The sequence below is a fragment of the Salvelinus namaycush genome, chromosome 10, assembly GCF_016432855.1.
Source record: "Salvelinus namaycush isolate Seneca chromosome 10, SaNama_1.0, whole genome shotgun sequence".
NCBI classification, from domain to species: Eukaryota; Metazoa; Chordata; class Actinopteri; order Salmoniformes; family Salmonidae; genus Salvelinus; species Salvelinus namaycush.
The window spans coordinates 13,641,885-13,657,716 of record NC_052316.1 but is presented as its reverse complement, the minus strand read 5'-3'; the positions used below and the strand labels follow the sequence as shown (position 1 = coordinate 13,657,716).

Sequence of the window (15,832 nt, the reverse complement as noted above, 5' to 3'; positions counted from 1 at the left end):
CACAAATCTGAGCTCACGCGGGTGTACGTCTGTTTGACGCAAGTCACAGTTGTCTACAAATTGAGGGCTCGCGCCTCTTTATCAATGAAATAGTAAAGACAGCTGGGCTCTGCCACAACACTGGAGAAAAAACACCGAAACTTGAGCTACTCCCTTCCTCGTATTATTTGGATTGTTTTTGTTATTCATTGTGAGTGTAACTTTAGCTGGGACTAGGAGCAGAAGTTTCAAAAACCTACTCAAAATGAAATACGTTATAGGAATTGGCGGGTAAGTTAAGTTTTTATCTGTCGTTCGAAAATCTGTTTTATTATATAATACACATGTATATTTTGAGTAGAACATTTTATAAATTCATTAGTTTATTAAACGTAACACAGGTATCAAATCTAAACAACACATGCCATCTTACTTAGGTAGCTAACGCGTTACGTTAGTTACCTTTCATTGTTGAATTTTTCGTCTAACATTAAGTTAATTATAAAAAATAAGAAACGTTAAGGATTCAGGGAGTTTTATCTTTTACCAGGGCAATTTATTAACGCCATGTACTGTAGGTAGTTAACTGGGGACTTGGTCTTAGCAAATCGCCTGCACGTTTGTATGTTGTCGTAGTCGGGCGGGAGATTTAAAATTCCAGCGCGGACTTTCACGTTGAACACATTGGAGGGAGTCTCAGTTTCGAAATTTGCAAACGTGAGCGTCATACTCCTTGCTGGCAACTTGTATTATACATGTTTATTAAGCATGAATAATGCTTTTTGCCAGCTATGTTTTACTATAATGTAAAAATTTGACTTGGCTGAATATCAGGCTAGCTAACGCTAAATGTAGGACTGGCAACGTTCCAAGTTGTTTTCAAAGCTTCTGACTAAATTCAGAGATCCACTTAGCGAACTTACCTAGCTAGTTATAAAACGTTTGATTGCAAACTTATTTAGAGTAGTTGACATTTGATGACCTTGCTATTTTAGGTAGCCAGCTATGTGCTCTGTCCCGCCACAATGGTTAGGTTACTAGCTAGCTACTGCATACAATGTTGACTGATATCTAAGTAACTTACTGCAATAATACCTGCAAGGTATGCGGATGAGTGATGTATAGACCGCTCAGACTTTGAATACACGGACGCCTTGCTAAATCGCATGTCATGTTTATCTATTTTCAGTGTGACTAATGGTGGGAAAACCACTTTGACGAATAGGCTGATCAAGTCACTACCTAACTGTTGTGTGGTGCATCAAGATGACTTTTTCAAGGTAAACTTGGTCTCCTAAAACGTCTCTACAGTGTTGTATTTGCATGACCTTGTTAAGGGAAAATATCCCTCACACACTAACCAATAGCCATGATGCATGCCATCTACGGTCACCTGTCCTTCCCTTTTATTAGATCTGCGTAGTATGCTGTAAATTAACCTAGGACTGACATGCCTAAGACTCCGCCAGTTGTCTTTTCACACACACGCCTTGCTTATTGCCGCGTTTAAAAAATTTAACTGCATTAACCTGTACAGAATCAGAACTTGTGCTGAGTAGCTCACTGCTCTTGTGCTTTGTTTCCTGTTTTATTGGTCTCTGGTTATATATGGATTCTCAATGCTCTTGTGCATGTTATACCTGCATGCTCCAGCTAGGTGTGCATGTCTTGCAGTGTTCAGCATGTATGGGATCTGCCCGTATTCAGATCAGCCTGCGCTTGCAGCAATGTTTTATTGGTATTATTTCAGAAACCTGACCAGATAGAAGTCGGGGAGGACGGCTTTAGACAGTGGGATGGTAAGCCTGGAATTCACTGTAGGAGACTCATAACTGATCGTTTTACTTGCCCCTTAGTGTAACACAGCATCCCCATAAATGTCATTTGATAGTACATGCATGAATATTAATACTACCCTAGAGCACAATTCCCATTAAACAAGACTGAATACACTTCATCCAGGTGTGTCCCTTTTTGCTAAACTTCTTTCCCCTCTGCCGTTCTCTGTTCTATGCAGTGATCACAGCATTGGACATGGATGCCATGGTGAACACGATTCGAGGCTGGAGTGAGAACCCAGTGAAGTTTGCACACTCCCACGGTGTCAACGTGTCCCCTTCCACAGAGGTTGCCGACCCAGAGCAGCAGATCCACATTCTGATCGTAGAGGGCTTCCTTCTGTACAACTACAGGTGAGTTCATCTGCACCACTGCTTACTGGAAATGTACTAGCTAATGGGGAAGGAGTGTAATCAGCTGGTTTGTGCGACATGTATTCAAATAGCTTGTCCCCTATTACTATGACATCTAATGCTTGCAAGCTCGCTCAAAACTGGATTTTTAGAGTTATGACGACAAATATTTGGACCGGTGTCCAAGTGACACGTGTGGGCTGTGTTGTCAGCTAGCTAGATTAAGAGGATGTCAACTGAATGGATGTGGTCTCCAGGAGTGTGCTATATCTGTATTATGGTGCCTCAATTGAGCCTCAATTGTACATTGGTGGAGTTGAGTAGAACTAAAAGTTCTGTCATGTTCCTTCCCAGACCCCTGATGGACGTGTACAACAAGTGCTACTACATCTCCATTCCATACGAAGAGTGCAAACGGAGGAGAAGGTGGGAATGGGGTGATTTCAGATCACTAATATTCATATGTAGCTATAGTATGGTTGTCGTTCTGGCCAGATTAATAAATCACAAATATTTATTTAATTGAAAGTTGTGCTAAATTCATAAGTTTGTTTCCTTTTTTTTAAGTACAAGACAATACACCGTCCCTGACCCCCCTGGCCTGTTTGAAGGCCATGTGTGGCCCATGTACTTGAAGCACAGGAATGAGATGGTCGAGAGCTGTTTAGACATTGGTATATTACACATTTTTGTCTCCTTTTCCATTTGTCGGTGAACGTTATTGGTTTTTGTAGGCATTTTGGTGCTAGTAGCTATGACTTCCCTTTGACAAATGTCCTGATCAAGGTTTACACTTTGCTATAGCGTATCTGGATGGCTTGAAATCAGAAGAAGGGATCTACAGCCAGGTGTATGAGGACATCCAGAATACACTGTTGAATCGTTTATAGGTAAGAGGTGACACTGGTGTGTCTGACTTCTGTCTTTTAAGTGTTGACGCTAAATTGAGTGAACTTTACCTTTCTGTTTGTACAGCAGGAACTCCATCTCCAAACATGTATAGACCTGTAAATAGCATCAAGACTGAAGAGATTTTTTTTTTAATTAGCGCATTTTTTTCTTGTGTAAATTATATTGAAGGAATGTTAACTTATGTTTTACAGAATAATCATTTCTGTTTGTTTTCTTATCCAATCTGTTAGTCATTTACTTGTGTTAACCAAACCACTGCCTAGTATCTGAGGGAGAGGGACAAACTCTGACCATCTGTCAATTAAAATATTTTTGTATGGAGATCAATGTGAATTGCCAAATTTCTACATGAGGCTTATTTGATCATAGATGTTTACATTGTTACAAAGGCACTGATATAAGTGGATGCACATGGCATTTTGATAACTTTGAGATTTTATAAAAAATATTCTTTATTGGAGTTGTGCCTCTGCCCTCTCATGGTCTAGAAGGGTCCCACCTGAACTGGCCGCTTGCCTTCCATCTTTGAGGACATGTATTTCCTTTGTTAGAATAGAGCGGTCACTTGTATTATATTCATAATATAGTCATCTTTGTTAGTATGTACTTGGCTTTGTTTTGGCAAGTAAATTGTCCGTCTCCAATTTTAAAATGGGTTCAGATTTTTCAATGTTACTCCTGTGTCCTGTCTTTATTTACAATTCTCAACTTAATTGTGGTACATGGGGTATGAGTAAATACAGTTAAAGTTTACGTACACCTTAGCCAAATACATTTAAACTCAGTTTGTCACAATTCCTGACAGTTAATCCAAGTAGGAGTTCCCTGTCTTATGTCAGGATCACCACTTTATTTTAAGAATGTGAAATGTCAGGATGATAGTAGAGAATTATATATATTTTAGCTTTTATTTCTTTCATCACATTCCCAGTGGGTCAGAAGTTTACATGCACTCAATTAGTATTTGGTAGCATTGCCTTTAAATTTTTCAACTTGGGTCAAATATTTCAAGCTTCCCACTAAGTTGTGTAAATGTTGGTCCATTCCTCCTGACAGCTGGTGTAACTGAGTAAGGTTTGTAGGCCTCCTTGCTCGCACACGCTTTTTCAGTTCTGCCCACAAATTATCTATAGGATTGAGGTCAGGGCTTTGTGATGGGCACTCCAATACCTTGACTTTGTTGTCCTTAAGCCATTTTGCCACACCTTTGGAAGTATGCTTGGGGTCATTGTCCATTTGGAAGACCAATTTGTGATCAAGCTTTACCTTCCTGACTGATGTTGCTTCAATATATCCACATAATTTCCCTCCATTTCGGGTTATGTCTGGTTTTACTGTGGATATAGATACTTTTGTACCTGTTTCCTCCAGCATCTTCAAAAGGTCCTTTGCTGTTCTGGGATTTTGCACCTTTCGCACAGAAGTACGTTTATCTCTAGGAGAAAGAACGCGTCTCCTTCCTGAGCAGTATGATGGCTGCGTGGTCCCATGGTGTTTATACTTGCGTCCTATTGTTTGAATAGATGACCGTGGTACCTTCAGGTGTTTGGAAAATGCTCCCAGGGATGAACCAGACTTGTGGAGGTCTACAATTTTTTTTCTGAGGATTTGGCTGATTTCTTCTGATTTTCCCAGTGCTTGTCAAGCAAAGAGGCACAGTTTGATGGTAGGCCTTGAAATACATCCACAAGTACACCTCCAATTTACTCAAATTATGTCAGTTAGCCTATCAGACGCTTCTAAAGTCATGACATTTTCTGGAATTTTCCAAGCTGTTTAAAGGCACAGTCAACTTAGTGTATGTAAACTTCTGACCCACTGTAATTGTGATACAATGAAATTCATCTCTGTTAACAATTGTTCAAAAAATTACTTGTGTCATGCACAAAGTAGATGTCCTAACCGACTTGCCAAAACTAGTCTGTACACTCACAAGGATCCCCTCGCTGTCCTAGGGTTGAAACAAAGGAGTGTTAATCTGTTTTCTTTTGGTAATATACTAGTTGTGTAATGTTTGGCATGGTTAGGCTATTGAAGCAACAACACAGACATTGTTGTTTGATTTTAATAATTATGTCACTGCCTGACCGATGGTGCTTCTCTCTGAGTGTTGTGCCTTTCGTCTACAGTCTTTCTCGTATCTGTTGAGGCCCTTTTGGAACAAAGAATTGTATTTGTTTAAGGACTGATCCTAATTTATAGCTACTGAACTTGTTAACGATTATAACAGTCATTGCTATACCACAGTGAAGTACCAAAATGTTTCTGAACAAAATGCTACAACTCCACCTTGTTTGAAATAAATTTACAAATCTGGTTTACAGATGATGAGGGGGGTTGTTTACACAGAATATTAGCTGGTGCAATGAACATAAAACATGGAAATAATTAAACTAATCAAAAATGTGAAGAAATTGTTTGAAATATACAATAATTTATGGTAGCTTAACACTTTACAACACAGTGGTAATAACATGGCAATAGTATGGTTTCTCATAGCAACTACTGGCAGCTAACATAGTGACTTTCCAGAGTTCTACCTGCAATGCTAGCTGTGACCTGTGCCCCATTGACTTTAAATAAACAAAACCTGGTGACAGGGGGGAAGGGCTGTGAGGAGCCTGTAGGAGACTGATATAGTAACCAGCCGTTGACATACATCCAGTTAACGCAGCCAGCTAACCTTGTAATGGTTGCCCTCTGGAAGACAGGCCCTCAAATACACATTGCTACAAGGCTTTGAGTGCTTGTGGACATAGACAGGCGGAGTGTTTATATTTAGCTGGGATTCCTGCATTGTAAGGGGAGGACATATTGTACTTGTATAAAGATGGACACCCCCACCCTCTAATCCACAGCATGACTGGCCTGTTGCCCATAGCTAACCTTCTGACTGACAGGCAGCTCCCTACCCTCAGCCTTGTTTCATAGACTAAACATAACATAGCAAACGTAAATCCGGGAAACTCAAATTGGTATGATATGTTACGTTTGGTATAGTTACATAAGACAAATGGTTACTTATGGCAAAAATTAAATGGTCAGGGTGGATAGGTGGGTGTGTAACACGAATGTCTAGCAACCCAAAGGTTGCGAGTCCAAATCTCATCACGGGCAACTTTTTAACTACTTACTACTTTATAGCTACTTTGCAACTACTGAGCATGTTAGCTAGCCCTTTTAGCTAACCTTAACCCTTTAACCTAAATCCTAAATTTAACCCTGAGCCTAGCTAACGTTAGCCACCTAGCCAGAATTCATAAATGTTTTGCAAATAATACAAATTGTAATATTTAACATATACGAAAAGGGTGTTGGACAATCACAAATTATTACAGTACATACCATGCGAAACGTAACATATCGTACTAAATGGAGTGTCCCAGATTTACGTACAGAAATATATGAAATGCTCTGAGACCAGGTTGCAGCCAACCTTGCTTCTCTTCCAGCGGAAGTACACAATGCATCAGAGGGGGACAAACTAGGGGAACGGTGAGACCTGCTCTCTCAATCATGGGCTCTTATGAAGCCACTCTACACCCTCTCAATCACGTATATAATGAGTGGAAACAGAATGACGCACAATAAACCTCGTGCCTTCCCACAGAAACCTACTGTCCCTATCCTCTGTCACCTTGCAACATATAATGGCTGGACAACTGTTGCATCCAAGTTGCATTGGCACAGAACTGAGCTGTATATTTACTCTATTAAATCCAATGTATATGTTATAATGGTATACCACAGAAGTGGTCATGGAGACATTTTATGCACAGTATATGCAATAGCTTACATACTCTTTTGATCATACTATTCATAACATACAGGCATTTGTACTCTACTGTATACTGCCATTGGACAGGGATAATTAGATCTCTTCAGTTACAGACTATTCTAAGACCCCTGCACTGTAACAGATCTGACGTGAAGGCTTCATGTAACATATCTGACCAGGACCGTAACAAATCTGACCTGTTAGGTATCACATCTCTGAGGAAGGAAAAGTTCACGCTGTTTGACAGCAGCCAAGACTTCCATAATGATTATGTCCAATCATCATAAACCATTAAGTGAGATGCAGATCAGTTTCACGGTCTATATAATTAATGTCTGGGTAATACTGGCAAAAAGTATTGCATGTTTGTTCTTCACTGCAGATGTTATGGTTATAAAATAAACCCTCATTTAGATGTCAACCTTGTCATCTATCATGGTGCTCTTGAAGTAAATTAAGTGTATACAGATATCATATTTATGTGTCCCATTATGGCTCTGTGATCACATGGATGGTGCCATTGAGGCAATTTCCATTTTGAAGTAGTACATTTTTTTCTACTACATGTACGAGTTGGCAAACAAACTGAAAGGATGCATACTGCCACCTAGTGTTTGCTCATGAATATAATTCATTGGCAGATCCCTCCTGATGACTGGATGGAATCATGTGATTCTTCCTCAACCATTAGGAAGTCCCACCCAGTTGAAGCCTTCGGTGACAATCAATGTCCATGCCCAAACAGGTTTTATCCATCTAGAGTCCTCTGTCTAACTCTATGACTGCTACCTTGTACAGAACAGCACAGGGGTAAACTTGACTACAGGTAAGTGCACTACGATTTTTCCACTCAGTAAATTAACAGACTACCTTCCCTAGAGTTCCACTGCCATCATGTGGCAAAGTTTTTGTGGTGGTAATCGAGTTCCTAAATTAAAGAGAATCATGGAGAAACAGAACTGGATAACCCCTATTGTTATCCCTCAACTGTATGGTACTGCACTACAGTATTTCAGAGAAGTAGTGTGAGGTAACACAAAGCCCACTGTGTGATTTTACCGTGTGGCATTTACCGTTAAAATAAACCGTGTGAATGGAACTCACAGAGCCATGCAGCCGCAGCGCGCGCATACCTGCCTGTGTGCTTATTTTCATGATGCAAATAGCTCCTACTATGACTCATTTTCTACTCAAGTATTATGAATGCTTTCAATTTAATCCACGTATAAAACGTATTGCTTATGATGACGATTAGTCACTTGTGACAGAAGTTCCCAATTAATACCGAAAGGTGTGTCATGATATTTGACAAAAAATGTATCAAATTTGGATGACCAATCAGGGACACAATTTTAAAAAACTAAAATCACTTTTTTTACTTTTAGATATCTTGCCCTTTCAGTACAAAATCTCAACGTGCACTGAGAAAGGGCTACCTACCACCTATGCCCAAAGTGTAAATAGTTATATAGACTGACGGTTAAGTTAAACATGGTATTTGTAAAATAAGCCATTGGTCCTGTCTGTGCATGCGTAGACAAACTAATTATATGAAAGTGAGTGCCTACATTTCCACCTTCCAAGTAGTTATACCTGACATTCACTGTGGAGATGTGGTGCGCAACTGCATGACGGAATCAAGTGTGTACAAAACATCACCCGTATCCCAGCATCACTTTGACATTAATAACTTCTGTAAAAATGTAGTCTCAGAGTTTGGTATAGTTCGGATAATTTTAACCATGGAGGGACAGCTCCATTTACGCACGCGAGACACATAATCCAATGGGAGAACAACGGTCGGATGTATAGATTACACAGCACCGGGTCTGAACGTCACGCACCGGCCCAGGCGAGAAGACTACCTGCTGAGCTCTACCTGACCACCGAGAGGAATTTTAACAGTCATCACCCAACTTCTGCACCAAATAGATCCTCTAGAACAAGGCTCTCCAACCCTGTTCCTGGAGAGCTACCTTCCTGTACGTTTTCGCTCCAACCCTAATCTAGCGCACTTGATTCTAATAATTAGCTGGTTGATAAACTGAATCAGGTTAGTTACAACTGGGGTTGAAAAGAAAACCTACAGGAGGGTATCTCTCCAGGAACAGGGTTGGAGAACCCTGCTCTAGAACTAGAACATTGAATCTGGAGGAGAGCATTCGATCGAAACCCAACATATGCTGAACAGTGAGTCAGACGTCTTGGTTCTGGGCTCCGATGTTGGTCACTACATCTTCGCCATTGGCCGCCAATGCACGAGCGCAGCCAGAAACATCCCCGAGGGACACGGAGCCGGTGGCGGGATACCCAGGAGCGCGTCTGCCTCCCCAAGGAGGCACCGGATCCACTTCAAACGGTACCGGTCTCGGTGCTCTCCGGGAGTTCTCAGGCAGTGGGATCCCGAGGGGAGGACGAAACCCTGCTCGGGATGATGTCAGCCTGCCGGTTCGACGACAAGTCTTTGCGTCACCAGTTAAGAGCGAGGACATTACGCATGGTCGCGGCACAAACCAGGCGCGACACGAGAGACCAGAAGCAATAAGCATTAACCCAGGCACCCACATCTGGGTACATGAATAACGCCGATGATGCAAACACTAGACAACACGCCCAGCGCACTGCCCAAGCTTCCGATTCCATTTCCTCATCCAGACGCATTCCAGCTCCAGAATCAAATGCATCTCCAACTGCGCTTTCTGACAATGGCGTGGACTCGCTCGCGGCCCCAACAATGACTCGCTCGCAGCCCCAGCAACCAAGAAAGATTTAAAGTAATAATATGATAGCTGATGATCCCACCAATCCAAACAAAAAAACACCAAAATGCAGTTTTCTATAACATGTACCCGTTAGTCGGGAGAAGCACAGCACCTGTGCGTCATCCACCGAGAACAGGCTCTGGCACCAGATTATTTCATAACGGTAAAGTAGATGGTGATGTGACAATATACCTTATAGAGTATTTGTTTTGCATTATTTTTTTACATCCAGATAAAAGTACAGCATATTACAAACAATTTATAAAACACTCACACTTCCTTGGAAATCATACAACTAACATGGATGGCTTGTGATTTCTCTTCTCTGGTCTCCCAGACCATGTTCCTGGCCCCTACTATATCCAAGCTGCTTATTATATCCAACTTGTACAGATGTATGCCCTGAGATGTGCTGCAGAGGAAAACGGTCTGTCATGGTAGGAGTTCATGTTTTATGGTTGATTATGCATATCCGTGTAAGATCAATTGCGCTAAAACATTTACCTTGACATCATCTATGTATTATGTCACAAATGACATCTACAGTTATTTGATTGATTAGGTAGAAATCAGACTGGTTGTATGGACCAGACTTGTTTGGCGTTGGCCGGCTCGGGAGTAATAGTATAATAATAGAGCGCCATACAACCTGGCATCCGACCTAGATTTTCTCTCTCTGCTCTACCAAGTAAAATAAACTCCAAATGAAAGTCAAAAGTACACTCATTCTCAGTGTATTCTAAAGCATAATAGGTGAACTAATACTAACTTGTTATGACGTTGTTATTAAGTTGTCATTAATGATAATTCAAATGACTTTCCATGCACTTATCAGTCATAATTGGGGCCAGGATTTTTTTCTGACCAAGAAAGTTACGGTCAGGTCACACTGTCAGGAGAAACTCCTGGTCTTAGTCATTATGTAAAGTACATTATTTTGAGGTCAACATATCGACCAGGTGTCAGAGACTACAGGACTGAGGTTTCCCCAAAGGGTGAAGAACCAGGGGACAGCTGACTTCCTTCCAGTCAAACCCAGACACCAGTGTTAATGGAACAGCTGCCACCAGTACTACCACAGCATGAAGGCCTTCAGTAACTATGATCTGCTGGATGTCATCACAGGCAGGAAGGTGGCAGAGGGACACAAGGCCAGCTTCTGTCAGGAGGACACCAGCTGTGACCCAAGAGTCCGCAGACGCTTGGCTTGCACTGCACACACACAAGCTCTGATAGTTTAATCGATCAATCAATCAACCAGTCAATCAGTTTGTGTTTTTAATCACATCAGCTTTTACATGTGTTTGGTGCATGGATTGGGTCCTGGTTGCTATGACACCTACAATGACAACATTGACTGCCAGTGGATTGACATCACAGATGTGCCACCTGGAAACAATATTATTTTTTTCATTTTTCCAAAATCTATTGCCTAACTAGCAACATGTCATTGTCCTATCTTGCCTCATGATGTCATACCTGGTGATGGTGAACCCAACTATGCAAGTGCAGGAGTCGGATTTCTCAAACAACATAGTCTATGAACATTTGAACATCTTGGCCATGTTCTGTTATAATCTCCACCCGGCACAGCCAGAAGAGGACTGGCAACCCCTCATAGCCTGGTTCCTCTCTAGGTTTCTTCCTAGGTTCTGGTCTGTCTAGAGAGTTTTTCCTAGCCACCATGCTTCTACAGCTGCATTGCTTGCTGTTTGGGGTTTTAGGCTGGTTTTCTGTACAGCACTTTGTGACATCAGCTGACGTAAGAAGGGCTGTATAAATAAATTTGATTTGAAATTTGATTTGATAGTGAGGTGTGACATCAGGATCAAAGGAACCTATGTCCACGCCAGGAACTGTAAGTCATAGAGACTTTCCGTATATCATTTATGTACACATTTTATTTCTGGTACTGTGAAATATGTGTTTGTGTCATTGATTCCACAGGAGTTGATCCTAAATTGCTTTGATGGAGGGGGCCATTTTCTGCTACTATGAACTTGCAAATGATAACCAAGACAGACGAGTCTTGTTTACCATTTAAATGAGCCATACATACAGTTGAAGTCGGAAGTTTACATACACCTTAGCAAAATACGTTTAAACTCAGTTTATCACAATTCCTGACATTTAATCCTAGTAACAATCCCCTGTCTTAGGTCAGTTAGGATCACCACTTTATTTGAAAGAATGTGAAATGTCAGAATTACAGTAGAGAGAATGATTTATTTCAGCTTTTATTTCTTTCATCACATTCCCAGTGGGTCAGAATATTACATACACTCAATTAGTATTTGGTAGCATTTCCTTTAAATTGTTAACTTGGGTCAAACGTTTTGGGTAGCCTTCCGCAAGCTTCCCACAATAAGTTGGGTGAATTTTGGCCCATTCCTCCTGACAGAGTTGGTGTAACTGAGTCAGGTTTGTAGGCCTCCTTGCTCGCACACGCTTTTTCAGTTCTGCCCACAAATTTTCTATAGGATTCAGGTCAGGGCTTTGTGATGGCCACTCCAATACCTTGACTTTGTTGTCCTTAAGCCATTTTGCCACAACTGTGGAAGTATGCTTGGGGTCCTTGTACATTTGGAAGACCCATTTGCGACCAAGCTTTAACTTCCTGACTGATGTCTTGAGATGTTGCTTCAATATATCCACATCATTTCCTTCCCCGTGACGCCATCTATTTTGTGAAGTGCACCAGTCTCTCCTGCAGCAAAGCACCCCCACAACATGATGCTGCCACCCCCGTGCTTCACAGTTAGCTTGCAAGCATCCCCCTTTTTCCTCCAAACATAACAATGGTCATTATGGGCAAACAGTTCCTTCCTGAGCGGTATGACAGCTGCGTGGTCCCATGGTGTTTATACTTGCATACTATTGTTTGTACAGATGAACATGGTACCTTCAGGCGTTTGGAAATAGTTCCCAAGGATGAACCAGACTTGTGGAGGTCTTCAATATTTTTTCTGAGGGGGATGTAGGCAGGGGGATGGAGCATTGGAAGTGAAGACCAGGTTTAGCCATTGTTCTCTCTCTTATGTCTGGCCTTTACAAGAGAAGGTCACTTGTTTTATTGGGTATCTTTCATTTATTTGGCGTGGGCTACGGCCAAACAGTAGCCTGTGTCAAGTTGGGTTAATAAACTGTAAATTCGTAAACTCAACCCTCTGTCTGGACAATTGTTCCTTTATGATCAAGCCAGGTCATTACAGTATCAGCAGCATAGCGTCTTGTTTCTTCTCTTTCCTGTTAGCCATGCGCGGAATGTCATTCACCTTTTTACCTTGAAGCCTATTAGCAGCACACAATAAAGTCATATTGCATTCTGTCTTTGTTGTTCATTCAGTTAGCCTGTACTCAATTGAACTGTATTTATGAGATTATATGTACCATATATCCTTATGTATTTACATTTGTCATTTATCAGACGCTCTTATCCATTGAGACTAACAGTGCATTCGGAAAGTATTCAGACCCCTTCCCCTTTTTGTTACAGCCTTATTCTAAAATGGATGAAATATTTTTTTCCTATCAGTCCACACACACACAATACCCCATAATGACAAAGCAAAGTTTGTGTGTGCAAATTTATAAAAAATAAAACAGAAATACCTTATTTACATAAGTATTGTAATGAATACTCAGGGAGAAAAAGGTGTAGGTTCACGCGCAGAGTGCGGCAGGTGTTTATTTTGCAGTCGCAGATGGCAGGAATCGTGATCACAGGCAGGCAATGGTCATACACAGGTAGGCAAACAGGCAGGTGAATCAAAACTAGGACTGAAAGCTATAACTGCTTCTCACAAACGAGCTAGGAAAAGGCTTAGTAGAGTCAAAACGAACAACACCTCACAAAGGCACAAACAGAATGAACTGAACTAAATAAGGAGCTGATGAGACCAGGTGAGTAACTAACACAGGTGAAATCAATGATCAAAAATGAAAGACAGGGCTACGTTCAAGAACACAAAGAAACAGAACACAAGGACTACTAAGAAAATAAATACAGAACCTTACAAGTATACAGACCGTTTACTATGAGACTCAATTTATTTGTATTTTATTTAACCTTTATTTAAATAGGCAAGTCAGTTAAGAACAAATTCTTATTTACAATGACGGCCTACACCGGCCAAACGCGGACGACGCTGGGCCAAATGTGTGCTGCCCTAAGGGAGTCCCAATCAAGAACAGTTGTGATACAGCCTGGATTCGAACCAGGGTGTCTGTAGTAATGCCTCAAGCACTGAGATGCAGTGCCTTAGACTGCTGCGCCACTCAGGAGCTCAGTTGCATGCTGTTTCCATTGATCATCCTTGAGATGTTACTACAACTTGATTAGAGTCCACCTGTGGTAAATTCAATTGATTGAACATGATTTGGAAAGGCACACACCTGTCTACATAAGGTCCCACAGTTGACAGTGCATGTCAGAGCAAAAACCAAGTCATGAAGTCGAAGGAATTGTCCGTAGAGCTCCAAGACAGGATTGTGTCGAGACACAGAACTGGGGGAGGGTACCAAAAAATGTCTGCAACATTGTAGGTCCCCAAGAACACATTGGTCTTCATCATTCTTAAATGGAAGAAGTTTGGAACCACCAAGACTCTTCCTAGAGTTAGCCGCCGGGCCAAACTGAGCAATCGGGGGAGAAGGGCCTTGGGTCAGAGACGTGACCAAGAACCCGATGGTCACTCTGACAGAGCTCCAGAGTTCCTCTGTGGAGATGGGAGAACCTTCCAGAAAGAACCATCTCTGCAGCACTCCACCAATCAGGCCTTTATGGTAGAGTGGCCAGACAGAAGAAACTCTTCAGTTAAAGGCACATGACATCCCACTTGGAGTTTACCAACAGGCACTCAAGACTCTCAGACCATGAGAAACACGATTCTCTGGTCTGATGAAACCAAGATTAAAATCTTTGGCCTGAATGCTTAGCGTCACATCTGGAGGAAACCTGACACCATCCCCATGGTGAAGCATGGTGGTGGCAGCATCATGCTGTGGGGATGTTTTTCTCCGGCAGGGACAGGGGGACTAGTCAGATTCGAGGGAAAGATGAACGGAACAAAGTACAGCGAGATCCTTGATGAAAACCTGCTCAGGACCTCCGACTGGAGCGAAGGTTGACCTTCCAACACAACCCTCAGCACACAGTCAAGACAACGCAGGAGTGGCTTCAGGAAAAGTCTCTGAATGTCCTAGAGTGGCCCAGCCAGAGCCCGGACTTGAACCCGATCAAACATCTCTGGAGTGGGGCCTCCCGGGTGGCGCAGTGGTCTAGAGCACTGCATCGCAGCGCTAGCTGCGCCACCAGAGTCTCTGGGTTCGCGCCCAGGCTCTGTCGCAGCCGGCCGCGACCGGGAGGTCCGTGGGGCGACGCACAATTGGCTTAGCGTCGTCCGGGTTAGGGAGGGTTTGGCCGGTAGGGATATCCTTGTCTCATCGCGCTCCAGCGACTCCTGTGGCGGGCCGGGCGCAGTGCGCGCTAACCGAGGGGGCCAGGTGCACGGTGTTTCCTCCGACACATTGGTGCGGCTGGCTTCCGGGTTGGAGGCGCGCTGTGTTAAGAAGCAGTGCGGCTTGGTTGGGTTGTGCTTCGGAGGACGCATGGCTTTCGACCTTCGTCTCTCCCGAGCCCGTACGGGAGTTGTAGCGATGAGACAAGATAGTAATTACTAGCGATTGGATACCATGAAAATTGGGGAGAAAAGGGGATACATTTTTTTTTTTTAAATAAAAAAATAAAAAAACATCTCTGGAGAGTCCTGAAATTAGCTGTGCAGCGAAGCTCCCCAGACAACCTGACTGAGCTTGAGAGAATCTGCAGAGAAAAATGGGAGAAACTCCCCAAATACAGGTGTGCCAAGCTTGTAGCGTCATACCCAATAAGACCCGAGACTGTAATCGCTGCCAAAGGTGCTTCAACAAAGTACTGAGTAAAGGGTCTGAATACTTAAGTAAATGTGATATTTCTGTTTATTTTTTATTTTTAATAGATTTGCAAAAGTTTCTAAAAAGCTGTTTTTGCTTTGTCATAATGGGGTATTTTGTGTAGAATGATTTGCACTAACTCTTTCAGTTCTACTTTACAGTCCGTCTGTTTAACTCAGCGTTTCCCAAATTCGGTCCTCGGGACTCCAAGGGGTGCATGTTTTGTTTTTTGCCCTAAGACACAGCTGATTCAAATGATCAAAGCTTGATGATTA

General features: G+C 42.2%; 1 protein-coding gene and 1 pseudogene across 3 annotated transcripts; both read left to right on the top strand.

Moving 5' to 3' along the window:
- The first annotated feature begins 45 nt into the window (after nt 1-45).
- LOC120054435 (nicotinamide riboside kinase 2-like) lies at nt 46-3,758 on the top strand. Of its 3 annotated transcripts, none has more exons than XM_039001853.1 (8): nt 46-270; nt 1,169-1,259; nt 1,730-1,778; nt 1,997-2,171; nt 2,526-2,597; nt 2,739-2,845; nt 2,976-3,061; nt 3,150-3,758. In XM_039001853.1, exons 1-7 carry the CDS (start codon nt 245-247, stop codon nt 3,059-3,061), a joined length of 606 nt encoding a protein of 201 aa, XP_038857781.1. In that variant the 5' UTR covers nt 46-244; the 3' UTR covers nt 3,150-3,758. The 3 variants fall into 3 exon arrangements, with proteins under 3 accessions (XP_038857781.1, XP_038857780.1, XP_038857782.1); XM_039001852.1 differs by having other exon boundaries at nt 47-270; nt 3,147-3,758; XM_039001854.1 differs by lacking the exons at nt 46-270; nt 1,730-1,778 and having other exon boundaries at nt 3,147-3,758.
- A 5,895-nt stretch (nt 3,759-9,653) lies between these two features.
- LOC120055176 lies at nt 9,654-11,621 on the top strand (annotated as a pseudogene).
- Nucleotides 11,622-15,832: the final 4,211 nt, after the last annotated feature.

Coding starts and splice junctions, on each gene's coding strand:
- LOC120054435 (XM_039001853.1), top strand. CDS start 245: ATGAAATACGTTATAGGAATTGGCGG. Junction 271..1,168: donor TACGTTATAGGAATTGGCGG/GTAAGTTAAGTT, acceptor ATCTATTTTCAG/TGTGACTAATGGTGGGAAAA. Junction 1,779..1,996: donor CGGCTTTAGACAGTGGGATG/GTAAGCCTGGAA, acceptor TGTTCTATGCAG/TGATCACAGCATTGGACATG.